General features: G+C 56.7%; 2 protein-coding genes across 8 annotated transcripts in view; one reads left to right on the top strand and one right to left on the bottom strand.

Moving 5' to 3' along the window:
• The window catches only part of NIBAN2 (niban apoptosis regulator 2), a 62,898-nt gene extending 60,562 nt beyond the window's left edge, over positions 1–2,336 (top strand). The window contains exon 14 of the mRNA XM_011711432.3: positions 249–2,336. Within this exon, the coding sequence (XP_011709734.2) occupies positions 249–835 (587 nt within the window). The 3' untranslated portion in view covers positions 836–2,336. The remainder of the gene's footprint in view (positions 1–248) is intronic.
• Positions 2,337–4,190: 1,854 nt separating this feature from the next.
• LOC105463949 (leucine rich repeat and sterile alpha motif containing 1) overlaps positions 4,191–19,895 on the bottom strand; it is a 54,173-nt gene continuing 38,468 nt past the window's right edge. For 5 of the 7 annotated variants that reach the window (XM_011711434.3, XM_011711435.3, XM_071078822.1 and 2 more), the window contains 8 exons: positions 19,321–19,395; positions 17,538–17,618; positions 15,968–16,063; positions 12,422–12,520; positions 11,760–11,891; positions 10,217–10,298; positions 6,533–6,666; positions 4,191–4,913 (listed from right to left, as the gene is read on the bottom strand). In XM_011711434.3, the coding sequence (XP_011709736.1) occupies positions 4,788–4,913; positions 6,533–6,666; positions 10,217–10,298; positions 11,760–11,891; positions 12,422–12,520; positions 15,968–16,063; positions 17,538–17,618; positions 19,321–19,395 (825 nt within the window). In that variant the 3' untranslated portion in view covers positions 4,191–4,787. The remainder of the gene's footprint in view (positions 4,914–6,532; positions 6,667–10,216; positions 10,299–11,759; positions 11,892–12,421; positions 12,521–15,967; positions 16,064–17,537; positions 17,619–19,320; positions 19,396–19,895) is intronic. The other 2 variants (XM_011711436.3, XM_011711437.3) reach the window with 1 other exon arrangement.

Below are 19,895 nucleotides of genomic sequence, written 5' to 3'. Positions count from 1 at the left end.
GTGCTTTAGTTTCTTCTCGTGTCCTTGGCTTTGCTGGGAGGCTGGGATGAGTGATTAGATGGCATGTGGTCTGGGCCTGGAGTTAGCATCACAGCCTTGCTGCTTTTAGCAATGAGGCCTGGAATAAGTCACATCCCAATCACAGACCCCCATGGTGGGATGAGACGGGTCTCCTTTGAGCAGAGTCCAGCATGGGGGCGGCTGTGGGATCAGTGCTGTGTCCTGACCCTTCGCCTGTGGCCCTGCAGCTGTGAAGGAGGCCGCGGTGCAGAGGAAGCACAACCTGTACCGGGACAGCATGGTCATGCACAACAGCGACCCCAACCTGCACCTGCTGGCCGAGGGCGCCCCCATCGACTGGGGCGAGGAGTACAGCAACAGCGGTGGGGGCGGCAGCCCCAGCCCCAGCACCCCGGAGGCAGCCACCCTCTCGGAAAAGCGACGGCGCGCCAAGCAGGTGGTCTCTGTGGTCCAGGATGAGGAGGTGGGGCTGCCCTTTGAGGCTAGCCCTGAGTCACCGTCACCTGCGTCCCCGGACAGTGTCACTGAGATCCAAGGCCTGCTGGCCCAAGGTCTGCGGGCTGAGAGCCCCCCGCCAGCCAGCCCCCTACCCAACGGGGCACCCACCGGGGAGACCCCCCAGCCCGAGGCCGCCCCCGAGGCCTCCTCGCCGCCTGCCTCACCCCTCCAGCATCTCCTGCCTGGAAAGGCTGTGGACCTTGGACCCCCCAAGCCCAGCGACCAGGAGACTGGAGAGCAGGTGTCCAGCTCCAGCAGCCACCCCGCCCTCCACACCACCACCGAGGACAGCGCAGGGGTGCAGACTGAGTTCTAGGCCAGTGGGTCCCTGGCTGCTGCACGCGGCACGGGCCGCTCCCATCTGGGCCCAGGCAGGCTCGGCTCTGAGGAGGATACCCTGGTCTGTGTTGTGCCTTGTGGGTGGAGGCGGGGCAGGGCTGTGTGGCACCACCAGGGAGCGGGCCCACCTGAGTCACTTTATTGGGTTCAGTCAACACTTTCTTGCTCCCTGTTTTCTCTTCTGTGGGATGATCTCAGATGCAGGGGCTGGTTTTGGGGTTTTCCTGCTTGTGCCGAGGGTGGGACACTGCTGGGGGGCTGGAGAGCCCCTCCCTTCCTGTCCTTCTTCTGTGGCCTCCATCTCCTCATGGGTGCTGCCATCCTTCTTGGAGAGAGGGAGGTGAAAGCTGCTGTGAGGCCAGTGGGTTCCCGCCCACTCACCCAGGGGCTGGCTGGGCCAGGACAGGAGAAGGGAGCGCAGTGGCCCCCGGCCCTGCTCCTTCCGCAGTTAGGGGTGGACCCAGCCTCGCTTTCCCCACTGCTCTGGAGAGAAGGGGAAGGAGGCGGTCTTCAGGCTGGAGCCAGGCTGGGGGTGCTGCGGGGAGGGATGGGATTTAGGGGCTGCCTCCTGGGGTGGGTGGGCCTGGGGTGAAATTAGAGAGGCCCAGAACGTGCAGGTCTGCAGAGGGGAAGTGTCCTGAGTGAAGGAGGGGATCCCCATCCTGGGGGATGCTGGGAGGGAGTGAGTGAGTGAGATGGCTGAGTGAGGGTTATGGGGAGCCTGAGGTTTTATGGTCCTGTGTATCCCCTTCTGGCCCCAGCCTGCCTCCTCCCGCCCGCCTGGTCTCCCTCTGGTCCCCGTCCCTCTGGTGCTTGGAGCGGGAGTGAGGGGTGTAGTGGAGCTGGGTTCTGTCTTCTGTGGGCCACCCTGAGGTCCTCAGTGGTTGTCTGGGGAGCCGGACGGGGATCCTAAGGGGTACAGGGTTGGGGGGCCCTCCCTGAGGGTCTGGGGTCAGGCTAGGGTTTGACCTGTGCTGCCTCTCAGTCACCAAGTCACCTCCCCCTGAAAGTCCAGTCCCTCTTTGGATGTCCTTGTGAGTCACTCTGGGCCTGGCTGTCGTCCCTACTTAGCTTCTTGTTCCTGGGACAAAGGTCAAACCAGGATGGGCCCAGGCCTGGCATTCCCCACCCCAGGACCCCCAGACCTCCCCCACGGCTGCTTTGCTGGGGGCAGGGCAGAAATGGACTCCTTCAGGGTCCCCGAGGTGGGGTCCCGTCCCAGCCCTGCATCCTCCGTGCCCTAGACCTGCTCCCCAGAGGAGGGGCCTTGACCCACAGGACGTGTGGTGGTGCCTGGCACTCAGGGACCCCCAGCCCCCCAGCCCTGGTCTTTGGCGCATCTCTTCCCTCTTGTACCGAAGATCTGCGCCTCTAGTGCCTTTTGAGGGGTTCCCGTCATCCCTCTCTGATATTGTATTGAAAATATTATGCACACTGTTCATGCTTCTACTAATCAATAAACGCTTTATTTAAAGCCAGTTGCCTTGAGTGGTGCTGTGGGGGTAGGAGACAGGGAGGCCTGGGCTGGGGACTGTGTCTAGGCCCCCATATGGCTCGGCTTTCTGGGCTTCTCACTTGACTGCGTGCCTCTATGTCCATGATCTGAGTTCTTATTCCATTTTACAGAGGAGGAAACAGGCTCGGCGAGAAGGGACTTGTCCAAGGTGACCTGCTTTCTGGTGGCAGCTCAGGCAGCTTCCTCAGACAGACCTGTGCCGGGTGCCCCTCAGGCAGCCTTGGGCGATGGTGAGGCCAAGAGGGACGGCAGCAGGCAGCAGCTTCAAGGTCATTCAGGGCCCTGGGGTGCCCACAGCAAGGTGGGCCCAGGCTTGGGCTGGATCCAAACAATGATGCCGGCTCCTTCAACGCTCCCAGTCACACACTACTGTTTACCAAGCGCTCACTGTGGGCCAAGCGCTTTGTGTGCGGGAACAGGAGCCTCGAGAGAGCTCTAGAAAGTGGACACTGTCGTCACTACCATTTCACCAATGTGTAAACTGAGGCCTAGGAAGGTGGGGAACCTGGGCCGAGCTTATGTGGCACAGGAACACCCCTGAAGCCCCCGCAGCTGTTGGGGGTGGGTTGCCCCACCTGTGGGTAGGAACATGTCCTACTGGGTGGGGTGGCAGCCAGTCACCTTGGGGATGTTGGCTTCTCTGGTGCCAGCCTGTCCGTGGTGGCCTAGGGCTTGGGCCTGGGCCTCCCTTGGTCAACAAGGGCTGAGGTGCAAAACACAGGACTGCATGGCCCGAGACCAGGGATGCGGCTGTCCCTTGCTGTTGTCCGTGGCAGGTCACTGAGCCTCGAACTCCTCCATGAGGCCTCCCTGGGCCCTAGTGAGTGTAAGGAGATCTGCAAAGCACTGCGCTCCAGGAGGTAGCCCCGCCTGTCTCAGTCTCTCCCCTCTTGGCCAAGTTGAGCCCAGGAGGGTGCTGGGAGGAGGGGGAACTGTGGGTGGGAAAAGGCCACCCAGCACCTGCCCAGGAAACGACTCAGACGACAAAGGGTGTCCGCCCGCCCCATTCAGTGCACAGGACTGATGATCTCAGTGAGAGGGAAGCAGGCCCAGGCGTAGGGATTTTTCTGCCACCCCAGGACCTGAACGCTCCTGCCTGCTCCTGCGGGCACTGTACTTGGAGCAAGCACTCAGCGCCCCCTGGAGGCCACCAGCCGGTCAGGGCCGCATCACGTCCTGTGTTGAATGCATAGGGCAGCTGAGGGCAACTGGGGCCCAAACACTGGCTAGGACCACTGAGTAAGCTGGAGGCAGAGCCCAGGTGCTCCGAGCAGGCCTGCCACGAGCCCAAGGAAGAGGCTGCACCTGGCTCAACACCATCTGCCAGAAAACGTGTAATCAACGTGCACCCCTGCAGCGAGTGCAAGTGTATATGGCTCCTAGAATTTGCAGTGACCAAACCTGCACAACTGCACAGGTTTGAGGGTGAGGATGCTTCTGGGCCTCAAACCCCGCATCACCATGTCCCAGTTGCAAGGCCCTGGGCATTTACCCCTAATTAGCCTCAGCTGCCTCACTGGGATAATGAACGGAACACACAGGGCTCCTCTGCTCGTGGAGGCACAGGCCGCAGCCATCACGGGCCCTGGCTGCCTCTGGGCCCCGGTCTCTCCACCTGTGAAGGGGACGCTGGGATAACGCGACATTCAAGATGGCCCTACCTGACCTCTCCTTTGGACTGAGGTGGACTGAGGTGCGGCGCGCTCCTGCCTCCTTCCCCGAGAAGAGCTGCCCTCTGCCCTAGCCCCATCCCCAGACCTCGTCCCCTCCCCTCCCTGGGCTCCCATGAGGACCCAGCGATGACTCAGGCCAGAAGCACGCTGAAGACAGGTTTATTGACACTCCTGCTTCAGACTGAGCTACATGGGGTAAGGAGGGACAGATGTGGAGAGCAGGAGGGCCCCAGGGTGCTGGGGAGCAGCAGAGAGGGAGGCCCAGGGGTGCTGGTGCCACTGTGAGTACAGGCCTGCACCGCACGCCTTCCCAGGTCGGCCTCCGCTCACCTAGCCAGGCCCTCCTGCTCCCTTCCCACATGCAGAGTGGGACAGGACTGTGCATGGTCCCCAGATGAGGACCAAGCTCCTGCAGGGGCGGTGACCTTCAGTCAAGACAGCTGGGAGACAGCGGATCCGTGATTAGGCTGGGGCGCTGGCTCCCAGGCTTGGGAGGTGGTGCAGCGGCCTCTCCAGCCCAGCCCCCGGGACCATTTAGACCAGTGGTGTCATGGATTCGGAGCGCCTCTGCCTGGCCTAGACATGCTTGGAGCTCAGGGTGGGGGCTCCTGGGCGGTGGGGAAGGGGCCCAGAGCAGGGGGGGGCCTCATACGTGTCTGGCTGGCACAAGGCTGAGCAGGAGCCCGGGCTCACAACAGCCGAGGCAGGGCCAGGACCAGGCCCAGGTGGGTGGGCAGGACTCAGCTGCTGTGGTAGATCCGGAGGCGCTGGACGATGTCCTGGCGGCACAGCGGGCAGGTGCGCAGTGGCTGGCAGCACTGCTGGCAGCAGCAGACGTGGCCACAGTTGAGGAAGATCATCTGGGCCTGGGGAGGGAGAGCGGGAGTATGTGGCAGGCCCTGCTGGGTTCCAGGAGTCCCAGGCCCCAGGCCCTTTTTTTTTTTTGAGACAGAGTCTCACTCTGTTGCCCGGGCTGGAGTGCAGTGGTGTGATCTCAGCTCACTGCAACCTTGGCCTCCCAGGTTTAAGTGATTCTCCTGCCTCAGCCTCCCAAGTAGCTGGGACTATAGGTGCGCACGACAACACCTGGCTAAATTTTTTGTATTTTTAGTAGAGACGGGGCTTCACCATGTTGGTGAGGCTGGTCTCGAACTCCTGACCCCAAGTGATCTGCCCGCCTGGGTCTCCCGAAGTGCTGGAATTACAGGCGTGAGCCACTGTGCCGGCCCCCTTCGTTATTCTTTAGCATCTTTACCATAAACACCTGATAGTGGGGCCTTTGGGCATTTGAACGCCACAGAAACAGAACAGGCACGGCCGAAAGGGGTAACCTAGTCCTTCTGTTAGCAGTTTGCTGTCTATTTCTCTATAGTTTGCAAAAAAATATAAATACCCATATAAATGCCCCAACTGTTTCTTTCTTAAATAAAACTGGGGATTACATTCCTGCCCTCTGGACAGGGGATGGAGGCCTGTTCAGCCGGCCCCTGCAGGAGGGCACGCAGGGTGTTCAGGCTTCTTCCTTGTTGATGCACTTGCCCAGGCCCTGAACTCCTCAGTCTACAAACGATCCCAACCCGGAGCAGCAGCCGCTGACTCAGGACCACACTTTGCCTCAGCATCTCCTGCTTTCAGGAACTGATCCAAGCTCCGCTCAAAGCTGTCTGTAATGCCAAGGGCCGCAGAACAGGGATTATATTTGGAACCAACAGGTCCATCCATATCACGGCATGAGCTGGGTCAACTGGAGACCCTGGAATCATCAAACTGCAAACACGGCTGCTTTTCTAAGTAGGATCCCTCAGTGGAGGCAAAGAAGGATTTATATTTCATTCACCGCTCTGTGTAATTTTTACAATAAGTGTTAATGAATTTTTAAAAGATGATTTTTTTTTTTTTTTTTTGAGATGGAGTCTCGATCTGTCTGCCAGGCTGGAGTGCAGTGGTGGGATCTTGGCTCACTGCAATCTCTGCCTCCCAGGTTCAAGCGATTCTCCTGCCTCAGCCTCCCAAGTAGCTGGGATTACAGGTGTGCACCACCATGCCTGGCTGATTTTTGTATTTTTAGTAGAGATGGGGTTTTACCATGTTGGCCAGGCTGGCCTCAAACTAACCTCAGGTGATCCACCCGCCTTGGCCTCCCAAAGTGCTGGGATTACAGGCGTGAGCCACTGTGCCTGGCCAAAAGATGATTTTCTAAAGCTTCTGCAGGGTAAATCATGTTGTTGATATTTCATGATTTGGGAAATTTTTTTCCTATTTATTAAGTAGGAACAAAAAGAAAAAAGATCTGGAAAATGATGTGAGTGCAGCTCATATTTGGGTCATGGGATCGGGGTCATTTTTATTTCCTGCATTCTTTCTAGGTGAGCAGAGTCTACTTAGATAACTGGAGAAAACACGTTCAGAGACAACCCTATACCTGGAGAATTTGAGGAGGGTGGCCACAGGCAGGGCAGGCGGGTGGGGAGGGCCCCAGACTTACCTCCCGTTCCAGGCACACGACACACTCTGAGGCCTGCACCTCCAGCTCTGCAGGGGGAGCGGATGGCCTCACAGACTCAGGAGGCTCCTGGGGGGCTGTAGGGGTGAGGACCTCACCTGTTGGTGGTTTCAGCTCTGTGGGGACCAGATGGACAGACTGAGCCACGGTCATCTCCGCTGACCCCAACCCCTAGGGGCTCATCGTGGGCCTGCCTGTCCCCATAGTGAGTGAGCTGGAGGGTGGGGGAGCCTCTGCTCTCAGATCTGAGCGAAGTGCTCTCCTTGCCAACACGCTCTCTTCTCTTCTCGGAGCCTCATCTCCCATCTGCAGAATGGGACTGAAGTTTCTCTCTGCAGGGATGGCCGCAGCGCCTGTTAAGTGGGTCCTCTGATCTCTAATGTCCCCGGGACCCTTCAGAGCCACCCTGCAAGTAGGGCTCGACACTTTCAGAGATGAGACATTTAAGGCTCGGGGGCGGGGAGTCACTCACCCAGGGCCACGCAGCCATCTGGTGGTGCAGCCACAGAGCCCTGGGGCAGGAGCTGTCAGTGAAGGGCCAGCTCTTGGCTTCTCACCTGGTTGCCCAGGAGACAGGATGGGCTGCTGCCCATCAGGTGACCCAGGGGAGCAGAATGAGAGGCCCCCCAACACTGCTCCCCTGCCCCCAGCCCCACAGAGTCCCCAGCATGCTGGCTGCTCTGCCCTGGAACCAGCATCCCCTGCTAGGACATCAGAAGCAGCCCTTACAAAATGCGAAGTCTCTTTTTTTTTTTTTTGAGACAGAGTCTCGCTCTGTTGCCCAGGCTGGAGTGCAGTGGTGCGATCTTGGCTCACTGCTACCTCTGCCTCCCAGGTTCAAGCAATTCTCCTGCCTCAGCCTCCCGAGTAGCTGGGATTACAGGTGCCTGCCATCATGACAGGCTAATTTTTGTATTTTTAGTAGAGATGGGGTTTCACCATGTTGGCCAGGATGCTCCGTCTCCTGACCTCGTGATCTGCCCACCTCAGTCTCCCAAAGTGCTGGGATTACAGGCGTGAGCCACCACGCCCAGCCAAAACTAAAGATTTTTAAAAGGCTGTTACAACACTAGACCCTCTAAGGGTATCAGTGTTGCCCCCAAGCCATCAAATTTTTTTTTTTTTTTTGAGACGGAGTCTCGCTCTGTCGCCCAGGCTGGAGTGCAGTGGTGTGATCTCAGCTCACTGCAAGCTCCACCTCCCAGGTTCATACCATTCTCCTGCCTCAGCCTCCCAAGTAGCTGGGACTACAGGTGCCCGCCGCCACACCTGGCTAATTTTTTGCATTTTTAGTAGAGATGGGGTTTCACCGTATTAGCCAGGATGGTCTCGATCTCCTGACCTCGTGATCCACCCGCCTCGGCCTCCCAAAGTGCTGGGATTACAGGCGTGAGCCACCGCGCCTGGCCCCCAGGCTACCATTTTGAGGGAGCTCTCATATATATGTGTGTGTGTGTGTATGTATATATATATATAATTTTTTTTTTTTTTTCCAGACAGGGTCTTGCTCTGTCACCCAGGCTGGAGTGTAGTGTTATGATCACAGCTCACTGCAGCCTCAACCTCCCAGGCTCAAGCAATCCTCCCACCTCAGCCTCCAGAGTAGCTGGGATGACGCCTTGCTAATTTTTTGATTTTTTTGTTTTGTTTTGTTTTTGAGACAGTCTCACTCTTTCCCAGGCTGGAGTGCAGGGGCACAATCATGGCTCACTGCAGCCTCGACCTCCAAGCTCAAGCGATCCTCCCACCTTTGCCCCCCAAGTAGCTGGAACTAAGGTGTGCACCACTGCGCCCATCTAATTTTATTTTTTGTAGAGAAGTGGTTTCTCTCTATGTTGCCCAGGCTGGTCTCAAACTCCTGGGCTTGAGTGATCCTCCCGCGCAGGCCTCCCAAAGCGCTGGGATTACAGCCCTGAGCCACTGCGCCCGGCCTCTATATTTGTTTTTTTCTTTTTCTTTTTTGTTTTTTGAGACAGAGTTTCACTTTGTCACCCAGGCTGGAGTGCAATGGTGCGATCTTGGCTCACTGTAACTTCTGCATCCTGGGTTCAAGCGATTCTCCTGCCTCAGCCTCCCGAGCGCTGGGACTACAGGTGTGCGTCACCACGCGCGGTTACTTTTTGTATTTTTAGTAGAGATGGAGTTTCACCATGTTGGCCAGTCTGGTCTCAAACTCCTGACCTCAGGTGATCCGCCCGCCTCGGCCTCCCAAAGTGCTGGGATTACAGCCATGAGCCACTGCACCCGGCCCCAGCTTCTATATTTGATATAAAGTATACCAATTTCTGGGAGTAATAAGAGAATTGTTAGGAAATTGAGGGCTTCCCTTGCCTTCTGGAACTCGGGACAGATCCCACCATGGCCCCTTCCCCAATGGGCACAAGCAGGAAGCCCTGAGCAGCCCAGGCATCCACTCTCTGCATGTGGCCATAGATCCTCATGGCCTATCTGCTATAGAGAGGAAGAACCTGCTTGTTTGGTCCAAGGATGACTCAAACAGTGAGAAGCAGCCGGTCCTGAGGACCACTAGGCTCAGAGGCACTGCACCCCGCTCAGGGTGCAGGGCACCTGTTTGTGACTCCTGCTCACGTGAGGCTTGTCTGCCAGGGGTGACCCCAACTCCTGATGGAAATCTCTTCTGATCTCCAGTCTGAGAGCTGGAGGGTCAGGAACATCCAGAAGGGGTCTGTTCTGCACATAAGAAGTTTAATGACTTTTTGGGGGTTGAGTCAATGTCCCTGGAGTAAAAGTGGCTGCAAAACTGGTGCCTGAAGCTATCCTGGGGCTGCATTCAGCCCAGGCCCCTGGAGTCCCGGGGCCTCCCCACTGAGGTCCAGTCCAGAACTCCACCTTCGCCTCAGCTCCTTTGCCTCTTCCTTGGCTCTGGTTAAAAATGCCCTGCCCAGAGCCTCGCCCAGCCCAGCAGCACAAGCCTGCCCTCTCCTTCACTCCTGCCCTGGCCCCTCACCTCTTCCCCAGGGAGGCAGTCAAGCCCAGTGGTTCCACCATTTGCCAGCAGTGGGACCTGACGGGGGACATGCTAACCTCTCTCCACTTCAGTTTCCTCATCTTGAAAATCAGGACCACAACAGTGCCTCCTCGCGGGGTTGATCCGGAGGCTCCGCAACGCAGTTCATGCACAGCAGTGGGCAGGTGCCAGGCCCCCGGGTCGTGCTTAGCACATGGCAGACCCCAGACTCCACACCTGCCCGTTCTCCCCATGGCCCTCACGACCTGCCTTCGCCCCTTCACAGCCTGTTGTGGACATCTCTCCCTATCCACAGGTGTGCCTCAGGCCCAGCACTGGGCACACTGCAGGCCCTGGGGACACGCTATTTCTCCCTCTAGTCCAAAGTCCCTCAGTGTGTGGATCCCAGCATCTGTAGGGTGAACTGAGGGAAGGCTATGGGACAGGGAGCTGGGAGGGCCCCTCCACTGCTACGTGGAGGTCTCCTGTTCTCCCAATTTGGTGGCCAGTTTTTCCCATCCGTAAAATGGGCTCACTGATCCCTAAGCCTGCTCCTTGGGAGGGAACCTTACCGACCAGCAGGGGCTAGAACCAGCCCTCAGGACTCATCCTGAAATGTAAGCAAATGACTGTCCCTACCAGAGCCCACACATACGGCTGGGAGCCCTGCCCGGAAGAGGCCAGAGCTGTGCTGCTACCTGGCTGGATCCTGGCTGCATCCAGCAGTTCCTGGACTCTCCGGAGGATCTCATGCTGCAGGCCAGCTTCTGAGACGCCCACCTGTAACAGTTCAAGGAAGTGCAGACTGTGGCCTGGGCAGGAGCCTGCTAAATGGCATGAATTACCTGGCACAGGCCCAGGCCCACAGGACCGCTGGCACCTTCTGCTGGAAATGTGGAAGCCTTCCGGGGCCTGGTGGGGCCCAAGGTCAGGATGAAGCAGTGCGGCTCCATAGCTGTGAGGGCAACCTCCCCAGGCCTCAGCCCAATCAGTGTGGCAGGGGTTGGGGGGAAACTGAAGCCCAAAGGGAAACCAGCACTAGCAACAGCTACAGTTTAGCAACCGCTTCCCGGTGCCAGGCTTCACCTGCATACCTCAGCCACTTCCCCACCAGGTGGGGCAGGAGAGAAGCCTGGGAGGCCAAGACACAAGGCAGCAGCAGCACGTGAGCCCCACAGTCCCTCAGCCTCCAGACCCTGAGCGGCACAGCCTGTGACCCTCAGTGCCATCCAGTCCTTTCGGACCCTGGTGTCTACATCTGTCCAGGGAGGGGCAGGACAGTCTCATGGCAAAGAACACGAACTCTGGGGCTATACTGCTTGGAGTAGAGGCCTCACTCTGCTGTGTGACCTTGGGCCAAGTTATTATTATTATTATTATTTGAGACAGAGTCTCGCTCATTCGCCCAGGCTGGAGTGCAGTGGTACGATCTCGGCTCACTGCAAGCTCCGCCTCCCGGTTTCACGCCATTCTCCTGCCTCAGCCTCCTGAGTAGCTGGGACTACAGGCACCCGCTGCCATGCCCGGCTAATTTTTTGCATTTTTAGTAGAGACGGGGTTTCACCGTGTTAGCCAGGATGGTCTCAATCTCCTGACCTCGTGATCCGCCCGCCTCGGCCTCCCAAAAGTGCTGGGATTACAGGCGTGAGTCACCGCGCCCGGCCGGGCCAAGTTATTGCCTTACTGGGTCTCATCTGAAAGATGATAATGATATGTACCCCGCTAGGCTGTCGGAAGAATTCAGTGAGTTTGAATACAAAAAGTGCTTAAAATGGTGCCCAGCACGTGCAGGTGCTACAAAGTTAGTTGGCACAGTGATGATCATTCTGTTTTGAAGAATAAGTGGATTAATGTGCTGTAAAGAGCTCAGCTTGTGCCCAGAAAGGAACAGGGGCTCAGGCAGTGCTGTGGCCACGACAGTCTGTGACACCATGGGGCAGGGCAGAGGCTGGATCGGATAATCCCCAAGGGCCTGTCTTGTCCCTCCAGTCTGAAGATCCAGTCTGAGCAGGTCAGCAGGACCCACCTCCCCAGGATTTCCCAGTGAGACAGTGTGTAGGGCACACACAGGCGTCTGGGGCAGAAGGGCAGGGGTTCTGGCCATCTGGAAGCAAGGTGACCCTGGGCCATTAGGTAAGGACAGGCCTCACTGAGGACTACACAAGGAGCAGGTCAACCCCCGGCTGGTCAGGACAGTGGCCTTGCATGTCCCTCCTCTCCCTGCGGACGGCTGCTGCCTACCTTGGCCAGGTCCCCGGGGCTCATTTGGCTCAGCAGGTCCAGTGAGAGGCGGTGGTGCGCAAAGATGGGCAGGTAGTGCTCAGCCGACAGCTCCTCCAGGAGGGCCACCAGCTGGCGCTCCATGCCCTCTTCCTGCAAGAAACGTGTACCATGAGCGGGAAGGAAGAAAAGAACCCCCTGTTTACAACAGAAAATGAAGGGTTTGAATATACATAACCTAATACATAGAATGTACTCGGGATTTTTCCTACAAAAACTCATGTGTAGGCACACAGAGAAAGACAGGCCCAGGGGTTCACTGCCGCTCTGTCTGCAAACCTGAAAATAGTAAGCAACTTGAACATCCATCAAGAGGGGGCTGTTTCAACCGCCTCTCTCGCCCTGCAGGTGCTGGGCAGACAGTGGCTCCTGGCACAGGCTTTGCTCTACTGTGGGCTCAGTGGTCTCTGCCCCGCACAGCAGGGACCAGCCTTGTCACCCCCCTCACCAGAATGAACACTCCCTCACTCTCACTTCTGTCTCCACTGGGGCTTGGCACAGGATCTGGCATATAGAGTCACCAGGAAGGTAACACGAGGCAGAGCATGGTGGAGGCACCACAGGCGCCTCTGGGAGGAGGTCCCCGGGGCTCCCTGGCCGGGGCAGGCACCAGCAGTCCTTACTTGCAGCTTCAAGGACGAGGGCTTCTGGTTCAAAAGCCGTTGATACTGAATCAGCCAGTAATTTTCCTGCCTGGTTTCACTTTTGGCTTCTAACTCCGTCTGCCAGGAATGAAGCAGGCAATGTTAGTTTCAAAACGGTAATAAAACCTGTAATAACAATGATGGTTGCCGGGCATGGTGGCTCATGCCTATAATCCCAGCACTTTGGGAGGCCGAGGTGGGCGGATCACCTGAGGTCGGGAGTGCGACACCAACCTGACCAACACAGAGAAACCCCATCTCTACTAAAAATACAAAACTAGGCTGGGCGCAGTGGCTCACGCCTGTAATCCCAGCTCTTTGAGAGGCTGAGGCGGGAGGATCACGAGGTCAGGAGATCGAGACTATCCTGGCTAACATGGTGAAACCCCGTCTCTGCTAAAAAATACAAAAAAAAAAAAAAAAAATTAGCCAGGTGTGATGGCAGGCACCTGTAGTCCCAGCTACTCAGGAGGCTGAGGCAGGAGAATGGCGTGAACCCAGGAGGCAGAGCTTGCAGTGAGCCAAGATTGCACCAAAACTACACTCCAGCCTGGGCGACAGAGCGAGACTCTGTCTCAAAAAAAAAAAAAAAAAATTACAAAACTAGCAGGGCATGGTGGTGCATGCCTGTAATCCCAGTTACTCCGGAGATTGAGACAGGAGAATCTCTTGAGCCTGGGAGGCGGAGGTTGCAGTGAGCTGAGATTGCACCACTGCACTCTAGCTTGGGCAACGAGAACGAAACTCTGTCTCAAAAAAACAAAAACAAAAACAAAAAAAACAATGATAGTTATGAACTATGCTCCTCTGAGCGGGTAGACAGCACTTGGTACTTTTTTATTTTATTTCATTTCATTTCAGTTCATTTCATTTTTGAGATGGGCTCTTACTCTGTCACCCAGGTTGAGCAGCTGGGACTACAGGTGTGTGCCACCACGCCTGGCTAATTATTGTATTTTTAGTAGAGACGGGGTTTTGCCATGTTGGCCAGGCTGGTGTCAAACTCCTGACCTCAAGTGATCCGCCCACCTCGGCCTCCCAAAGTGCTGGGATTACAGGCGTGAGCCACTGTGACCGGCTGCACTTAGTATTTTACAGAGAACTTTCCCACCCCGCTTATTGTCTATAGTTTAAACTACAGAAATGAGAAAAGCAGGAAGCATCACTCTCTCCAATTTACTGCTGAGACGATCTCAGAGAAGGTAGCTGACCTGCCCGACGCCACACACCTGGTCAGGGGGAGCGCCTGAACCTGAGCTTCTGCCACCTGGTACCACACTCTGCCATTCCCTGTGGGAGGTACCCCCTCTGTCTGCCTGTGGGAGAGCAAGCATTACCCAGCCCGGGCTGCCTCCTGGGTGCCAGGCAAGGGGGATACAGGTGCGAAGGACACCTTCAGCTTCTAGAGTGGGCTTCACTGTCTGACAGAGCCGAAAAATGATCAATGTGCCATTGATCATGATTCTTTTTTTTTTTTTTTTTTTTTTTTTGAGACAGAGTCTCACTCTTGTCGCCCAGGCTGGAGTGCAATGGCATGATCTCGGCTCACCGCAACCTCCACCTCCCGGGCTCAAGTGATTCTCCTGCCTCAGTCCCCCAAGTAGCTGGGATTACAGGCATGTGCCACCACACCTTGCTAATTTTGTATTTTTAGTAGAGACGGGGTTTCTCCATGTTGGCCAGGCTGGTCCTGAACTCCCACCTTAGGTGATCCGCCCGCCTTGGCCTCCCAAAGTGCTGGGATTACAGGTGTGCGCCACCGTGCCCGGCCTGAACATGATTCTCTTATTCCGCCATTCGATAACTCTTCGCTGAATATTGCTCTAGGTGCTGGGAATACAGCAGTGAACAAACGATGCTGATAACGACCACAGTGACAACAGGCGTAGCTGACGTGTTCACAGTACCATGTGCCAGACCATGCTGTGCACCGAAAGATGCCATTCATTAATCCTCACAACTCTGTGAAGGAGATTCTACCTCCCAGGTGAGGGAACTGAGGTTCAGGGTGATGAGTAACCTGCCCAGGGTGGGGCCAGGAATCAGATCCAGGCCTGTCTTACTCCAGAGCCCATGCTCAGAACAACGGAGCTGCTCCGTGAGGGCTGGCGTGACCGGGGAATGGAATCAGCGCAGGCGTTTCCCAATCCCTGCTGGGCCTGACTGCCCTTTCGTGGCCCCCTGGACCTGGCCACGCCCACTGCTCCCTTCCATCTGGACTGCAGCCCCTCTCTTCTAGCGCCCAGGAGCTGGACGGGCTGTGTTCTGCTGGGACGGTGCTTCCTCCTTTGGTGGTGACTCCCAAAGCCTACAAGGGCAGGAGCACCAGCCACAGCTCCTGGCTGCTACGGCACAGCGCCAAGCCACCATCTGCAAAGTAACCTGATACGTAGGAGATGGCAGCAGGGCACTGTGAGGAACAGGCAGCTTCCTCTGATGGGCACAGGCTTGCTCAGGCCTCCAGAAGAAGCTGGTCTCTTCTAAACCTGCACAGGGCCCGGCCTAGGACGCAGCTCAGAGGGCGTCTGGTGCATTCACAGCGACACAGGAACGACTCGTTCTTTTCCACCCCAGATGGTGGGCCTGGCCTCTGTCCTCATTGCTTGGGTTCCCACTGGGTCTAGAGGAGACACTCTTAAGGGGGCCTCTGCCACACTGAAAATGTGCCAGTGTCAAACCCATCAGGGGACAGGGGACGGCTGGGCCACTCCGACCAAAAACTTATCAAACGGCCTGCCCTGGACACAGCGAGTCCTGTCTGGAGTGAATGCTCATGGCCGTTCCCGAATACTCGACTACAAAGGCATTCGGAGAGCACCACCTGGAAACGTTTACAAACCAGAAGTAATCCACATACTCAACGATAGGGGCCAAGCACAGTCTTGAAAAAGGACATCAAGGAATAGTTTAATGACTTGAAAAGAATGTGCGGAAACAGGCTGCTCGAAAAGGGTGTGTACCATGTCACGTTTAAAAGGCACACACATGAATAGCTATCAAGATGCATCACAATGTTTGGAAAATATGCATCAAAACAGCAGGAGAGGCTGGGCGTGGTGGCTCATGCCTGTAAAACCAGCACTTTTGGAGGCCAAGGCAGACAGATCATTTGAGCCCAGGAGTTGGAGACCAGCCTGGGCAACACAGCGAAACTCCATCTCTATGAAAAATAAAAAAAATTAGCCAGGCATGGTGGCACATCCCTGTAGTCCCAGCTACTCGGGAGGCTGAGTGGGAGGATTGCTTGAGCCCAGGAAGTCAAGGCTGCAGGGAGCTGAGATTGCACCACTGCACTCCAACCTGGGCGACAGAGTGAGACCCTGTCTCAAACAAACAAACAAACAAACAAACAAACAACAAATGGCAGGATATAACGCTTGGAAATGCAATTATTTTCCTTTGCACTTTCCAGTTTTTCTTTGATGAACAACTCTTACTTGAATAACAGGTGTTTCTAAAAATGGCAAGTCTGTTAAAGAAAAGTAAACGCGTGTGTGATGCTGAGCACAGAAGCCAAACACATACCAGGATTTCCCGGAGCTCTTCCTCTCGCTGCTGCTTCTCTTTGAGCAGCTGCTGGAGCAGGGAGCTGAGGGCCCAGCGCTGCTCCGAGATCATCTCCTGCAAACAAGACCACACCCCACACCACCGTGAGCTGGCGTCAGCGCAGGAGTCCCGCGGTGGCAGGATGGAGAAGGGCCTGGCCTCCTGCTCACCCGGTTCTCTGCCCAACGCCTCCAGGCTGAGCTGGGGGACAAAGCTAAGATGCCCTTCCCCTAAGCCTGCATCTCTCTTCCTTGTGGGGTTAAGTCAGGCATGGGATCCTGGTGACTGATGACAATGGGATGGTAAGAAACATCAAACAAAAGAAATGACAAGCCACCGGTGCCTGCCTTGGTCTCCCAGACAACAGAGCACAGGGGCAGAAGCAAATGGTGGGGAAGGGTGTGGGGCCCCATACAAATGGAGGTGCGTGCAAACCAGAGCCTGGGGTCCCTGCTCCACTCCCACACCTGCTCTTGGAAACCCCATGGGGACCCCGACAGCCAGAGCCCTGCCGCACTCGTGGGCAGGGACTAGGGCACCCGCCAGGCACGATGGCTGCAGCTTCTCTGAGACAGCCCCAGTCCTCTCATCTCTGAAGATCGTTTCAAGGCTCACAAAGGGCTTTCCCTTGTTAGCTCAGCCTTCTCCGATGGCCTGATGGCACAGGCTGGGCCTGGAGGACCGCTGTCATCTTACGGAGTAGGGGAAGAAGGCCTGGAGGGGCAGACGCCTGCCTAAGGGCACACAGCACACCTGCGGTGCACCTGAGACCAGGGATCCAGACCCCAGACCCCTCACTGCACTGAGGAGTCCATGGGACGGCTTGAGACCTCTCCACTGAGAACAGACACAGGGACAGTGACAGACTGAAGGCTCTGCTCAAACTCTTGGCAGGGGCACATGTCCTCACACAGCACCCCATCCAGCCCTCCGTCTGCAGCTAGAGAGGCTGAGGTTCAGAGAGAGGAAGGGGCTGCCCCTCCTCCCCAACCTGCCAAGGGTGCACAGCAGGGTTGTGCCAGGCCATACCCAGCTCCCAGGCATCCAGTCCAGGAGGCCAGCTGCCAGTCCCTGCTGCCCTCTCATCTGTGTGGGCAGGACTCCCGGGCTGGAGCCCCAGAGATGCTGCCTGCAGGGAATTACACAGATGCGGCTGGGCCCTCTCCTCCAGACATCCTGGGACACCCAAAAGCTCCAGCCCTGGAGGATGCCTGCCCAGGGGCCTAAAGCACGGCCTACAGAGAGAGACAGGAGCTCAGCGGTGGGCCCGCAGCCAGCACAGGAAACGCAGTGATGGAGATGGAGTGGGGGAGCCTTGGCAATGAAACCCTCCTTCCTCTGACCCTCCTGCCTCGCAACAGGCTGAGCACCTCTAACCCTGGCCTGCGCTGGGCCTTCTGGGGCTGGGGGGTGTCCTCTGGTGTCATAGCCACAGAGGAGCTCTGCCCTCTGTCTGCTGGAGAAGCCCTTGACTCCCAGGGGCTGGGAGGGAGCACCAGGTGGGGGTCTCACCACGTGAAGGAGGGCAGGGGCAGGGAGCCCTACATACCTGGAGTGTCTCTGTGTCCAGGGACTTCCTCTTTAACTCCAGCTGTGTCAGCTGCAATAACTCAGTTTCTATTAACTTAATCTAAACAGAAGACGAGACAGGGTTTTTTTTTTTTTTACTCACATTAACCACAGTTCAGTTTTGTGCTGCTACTCTCTGGTGACCGAGTGGGGTCTAAGAAGCCTTTCTGGGGGGGCTGGGGAGGCTCTGGAATGAGGGGAACCTGTAGGCCTGGGAACCTCATCAAGGGGCTTGAACAAGAATTTGTTCCTTCACGGCCTTGCGTTCCTGGGGTCACGAACGTGTTTGTCATGGCCAACACTGTTTACCAAGAGCCCAGCACAGGATCTGTCCTAGAGTGGGCACGGGATAAAGGCTTGTGCAGTGGAGAGGGGGCTTTCCTTGGGATTCAGGCCAGAGTAAGGCACAGACAGAACTATCACCCAGCCTCCTGCTGGTCAAGTTCTCTTGTCCCTCTCGTCGCTGCTGCAGGGGAGAGCAGAGGGTAATGGAAGTGACTGAGTAACAACGGTAACACTAGCTGGTATGTCTTGAGCACCTACTGTGTGTTAGGCCTGTGCTGCACACTTGATGTGTAATATTTCATAAATTCTCTGACTGTTAGGAGGTATTATTGCCTCTATTTTACAGACAACAAAGGCTCAGAGAGGCTAAGTCACTTGCCCAAGGACACAGAGCAGGTAAGTGAGAGATCCCTTTCTCTGGGATGCCCCAGCTCAGGGTTTGAAGGGCAACAGCTGACCTGGTGAAAACCATCTGCAGTGAGAATGTGGGGGCCCTTGCACACTCTCCAGCGTGTGTCTAGGGGATTTTAGCCCTGGGCGGCAGGGGAGGGGGAGGTCAGACCCCACAGCCAGTACTTCTCTATCCTGTGCCCATGACCCAGTGACCCTCATCCCTAAGTCCCTATGACACCACCAACCCCTGGTCAGAGGAATGAGCTTCATGTCCGGCAATGTAGAATTGAAATTAAAGAGGGAAATTAAAAAGGTAAATTGGTCCAAAAAAAAAAAAAAGAAAGAAAAATAGAGAAAGAAAAAACCATGCAAAAATGCAAACTTCAGTGTGCTGAACATGATGCAGGAGCGCTCCCATAGCCTGACGCTCACCTCAGCCCCAGCCCCAGCCCCAGCCCCACTCCGCGGGCGGTGGCCACCAGGCCACATAGGGGGGCTTGCCCAAGGACAGCCTGAAGGTCAGCAGCCGGCCTAGGGGGGATCCTGTCACGTAAGGGAGGGTCTATGAGGAGGACTTCCTCCTCCGGGGCCAAAGTCACTTTTCAGCAGGTGTCAGGACCACCGTGGCTCACAGCCCCACCTGCCCTCTTCTGGGGAAAATACCACATGCCCCCGAGACGCCTCTGTCGGTCTGAGCTGTAGGAGCGCCGGGGCCTGCACTGGCTGCTTTTCCTAGTGGGGAAGTCCTGCCGGGAGCACCGACAGCAGAGGCAGCCGGAGCAGTCAAAGCCACACGTCAGCACTGCCCTCCCTGGCCCAGGCGTGGTGGATACCCGAACAGGCCATGCTCACTGGCAAGACCCTCACCAGACCCCGGAATAGGAGGCCTCCAGGCACCCTCCCAGCAGCCCCAACACAAGGCTGGGAGCAAAGCGAGGTTCTGAGGGCAAGGCCTTGACCTCTTGCTGGGCTAGCAAGCCAAGGAGCTGGGGTTCAAACCTCAACTGCTGTGACCTGCCGCCCTGGAGGGCTACTCTGCAAGTCTCTGAGAGGGCAGGTCCAGGGACCACGGCCCCAGGGCTCACCTGGCTCCTGATCTGCCGATGCATCAGGTCCTTCTTCACTTGGAGTGCCTCGAACGCAGCCTTCTGCATCGCACTCTGCAACACAGACCACCAGCCCTCAGCAGGGGCGTGCCCACACCTTTCCCTGCAGCCCCATCTCTGTGAAAAGCAAAAGCTGTGTACAGAGCACCTTAATGGATGGGTTTTCTTCTGAGAGAGAGATTTCACCTCACTTGTGTAAACCTTAGGATGATATGAGGGGCTCGCTTCGGGCTGGCCTCTACTTGATGCACTTCCGGCATCACACCCTGAATTTCCACCACAGTGGACCGTGTGGGTGCTTTTACTGCCCCGTTTCACAGAAGGGGAAAGTGACACTGAGAGGCATGACTCAGCGGCGCTGGGACACGCACCAAGCCTATCCCGCTCCCGGGCCCCACTTAACCACGAGGCAGATGCCTCCTCTGAGAAATGGAGGATTTTCCTCAGACAAGCTCCACAGACACTAAGTCAGGCCATTTTAGAACAGAGATTGCAATTAGGAAGAAAGGAGCAGGGTGGGATGACAAACACGCAGAGGACAGGGGAGAAAGGGG

This window comes from Macaca nemestrina, chromosome 14 (genome assembly GCF_043159975.1).
Source record: "Macaca nemestrina isolate mMacNem1 chromosome 14, mMacNem.hap1, whole genome shotgun sequence".
NCBI classification, from domain to species: Eukaryota; Metazoa; Chordata; class Mammalia; order Primates; family Cercopithecidae; genus Macaca; species Macaca nemestrina.
This window is presented reverse-complemented; position numbering and strand designations above follow the sequence as displayed.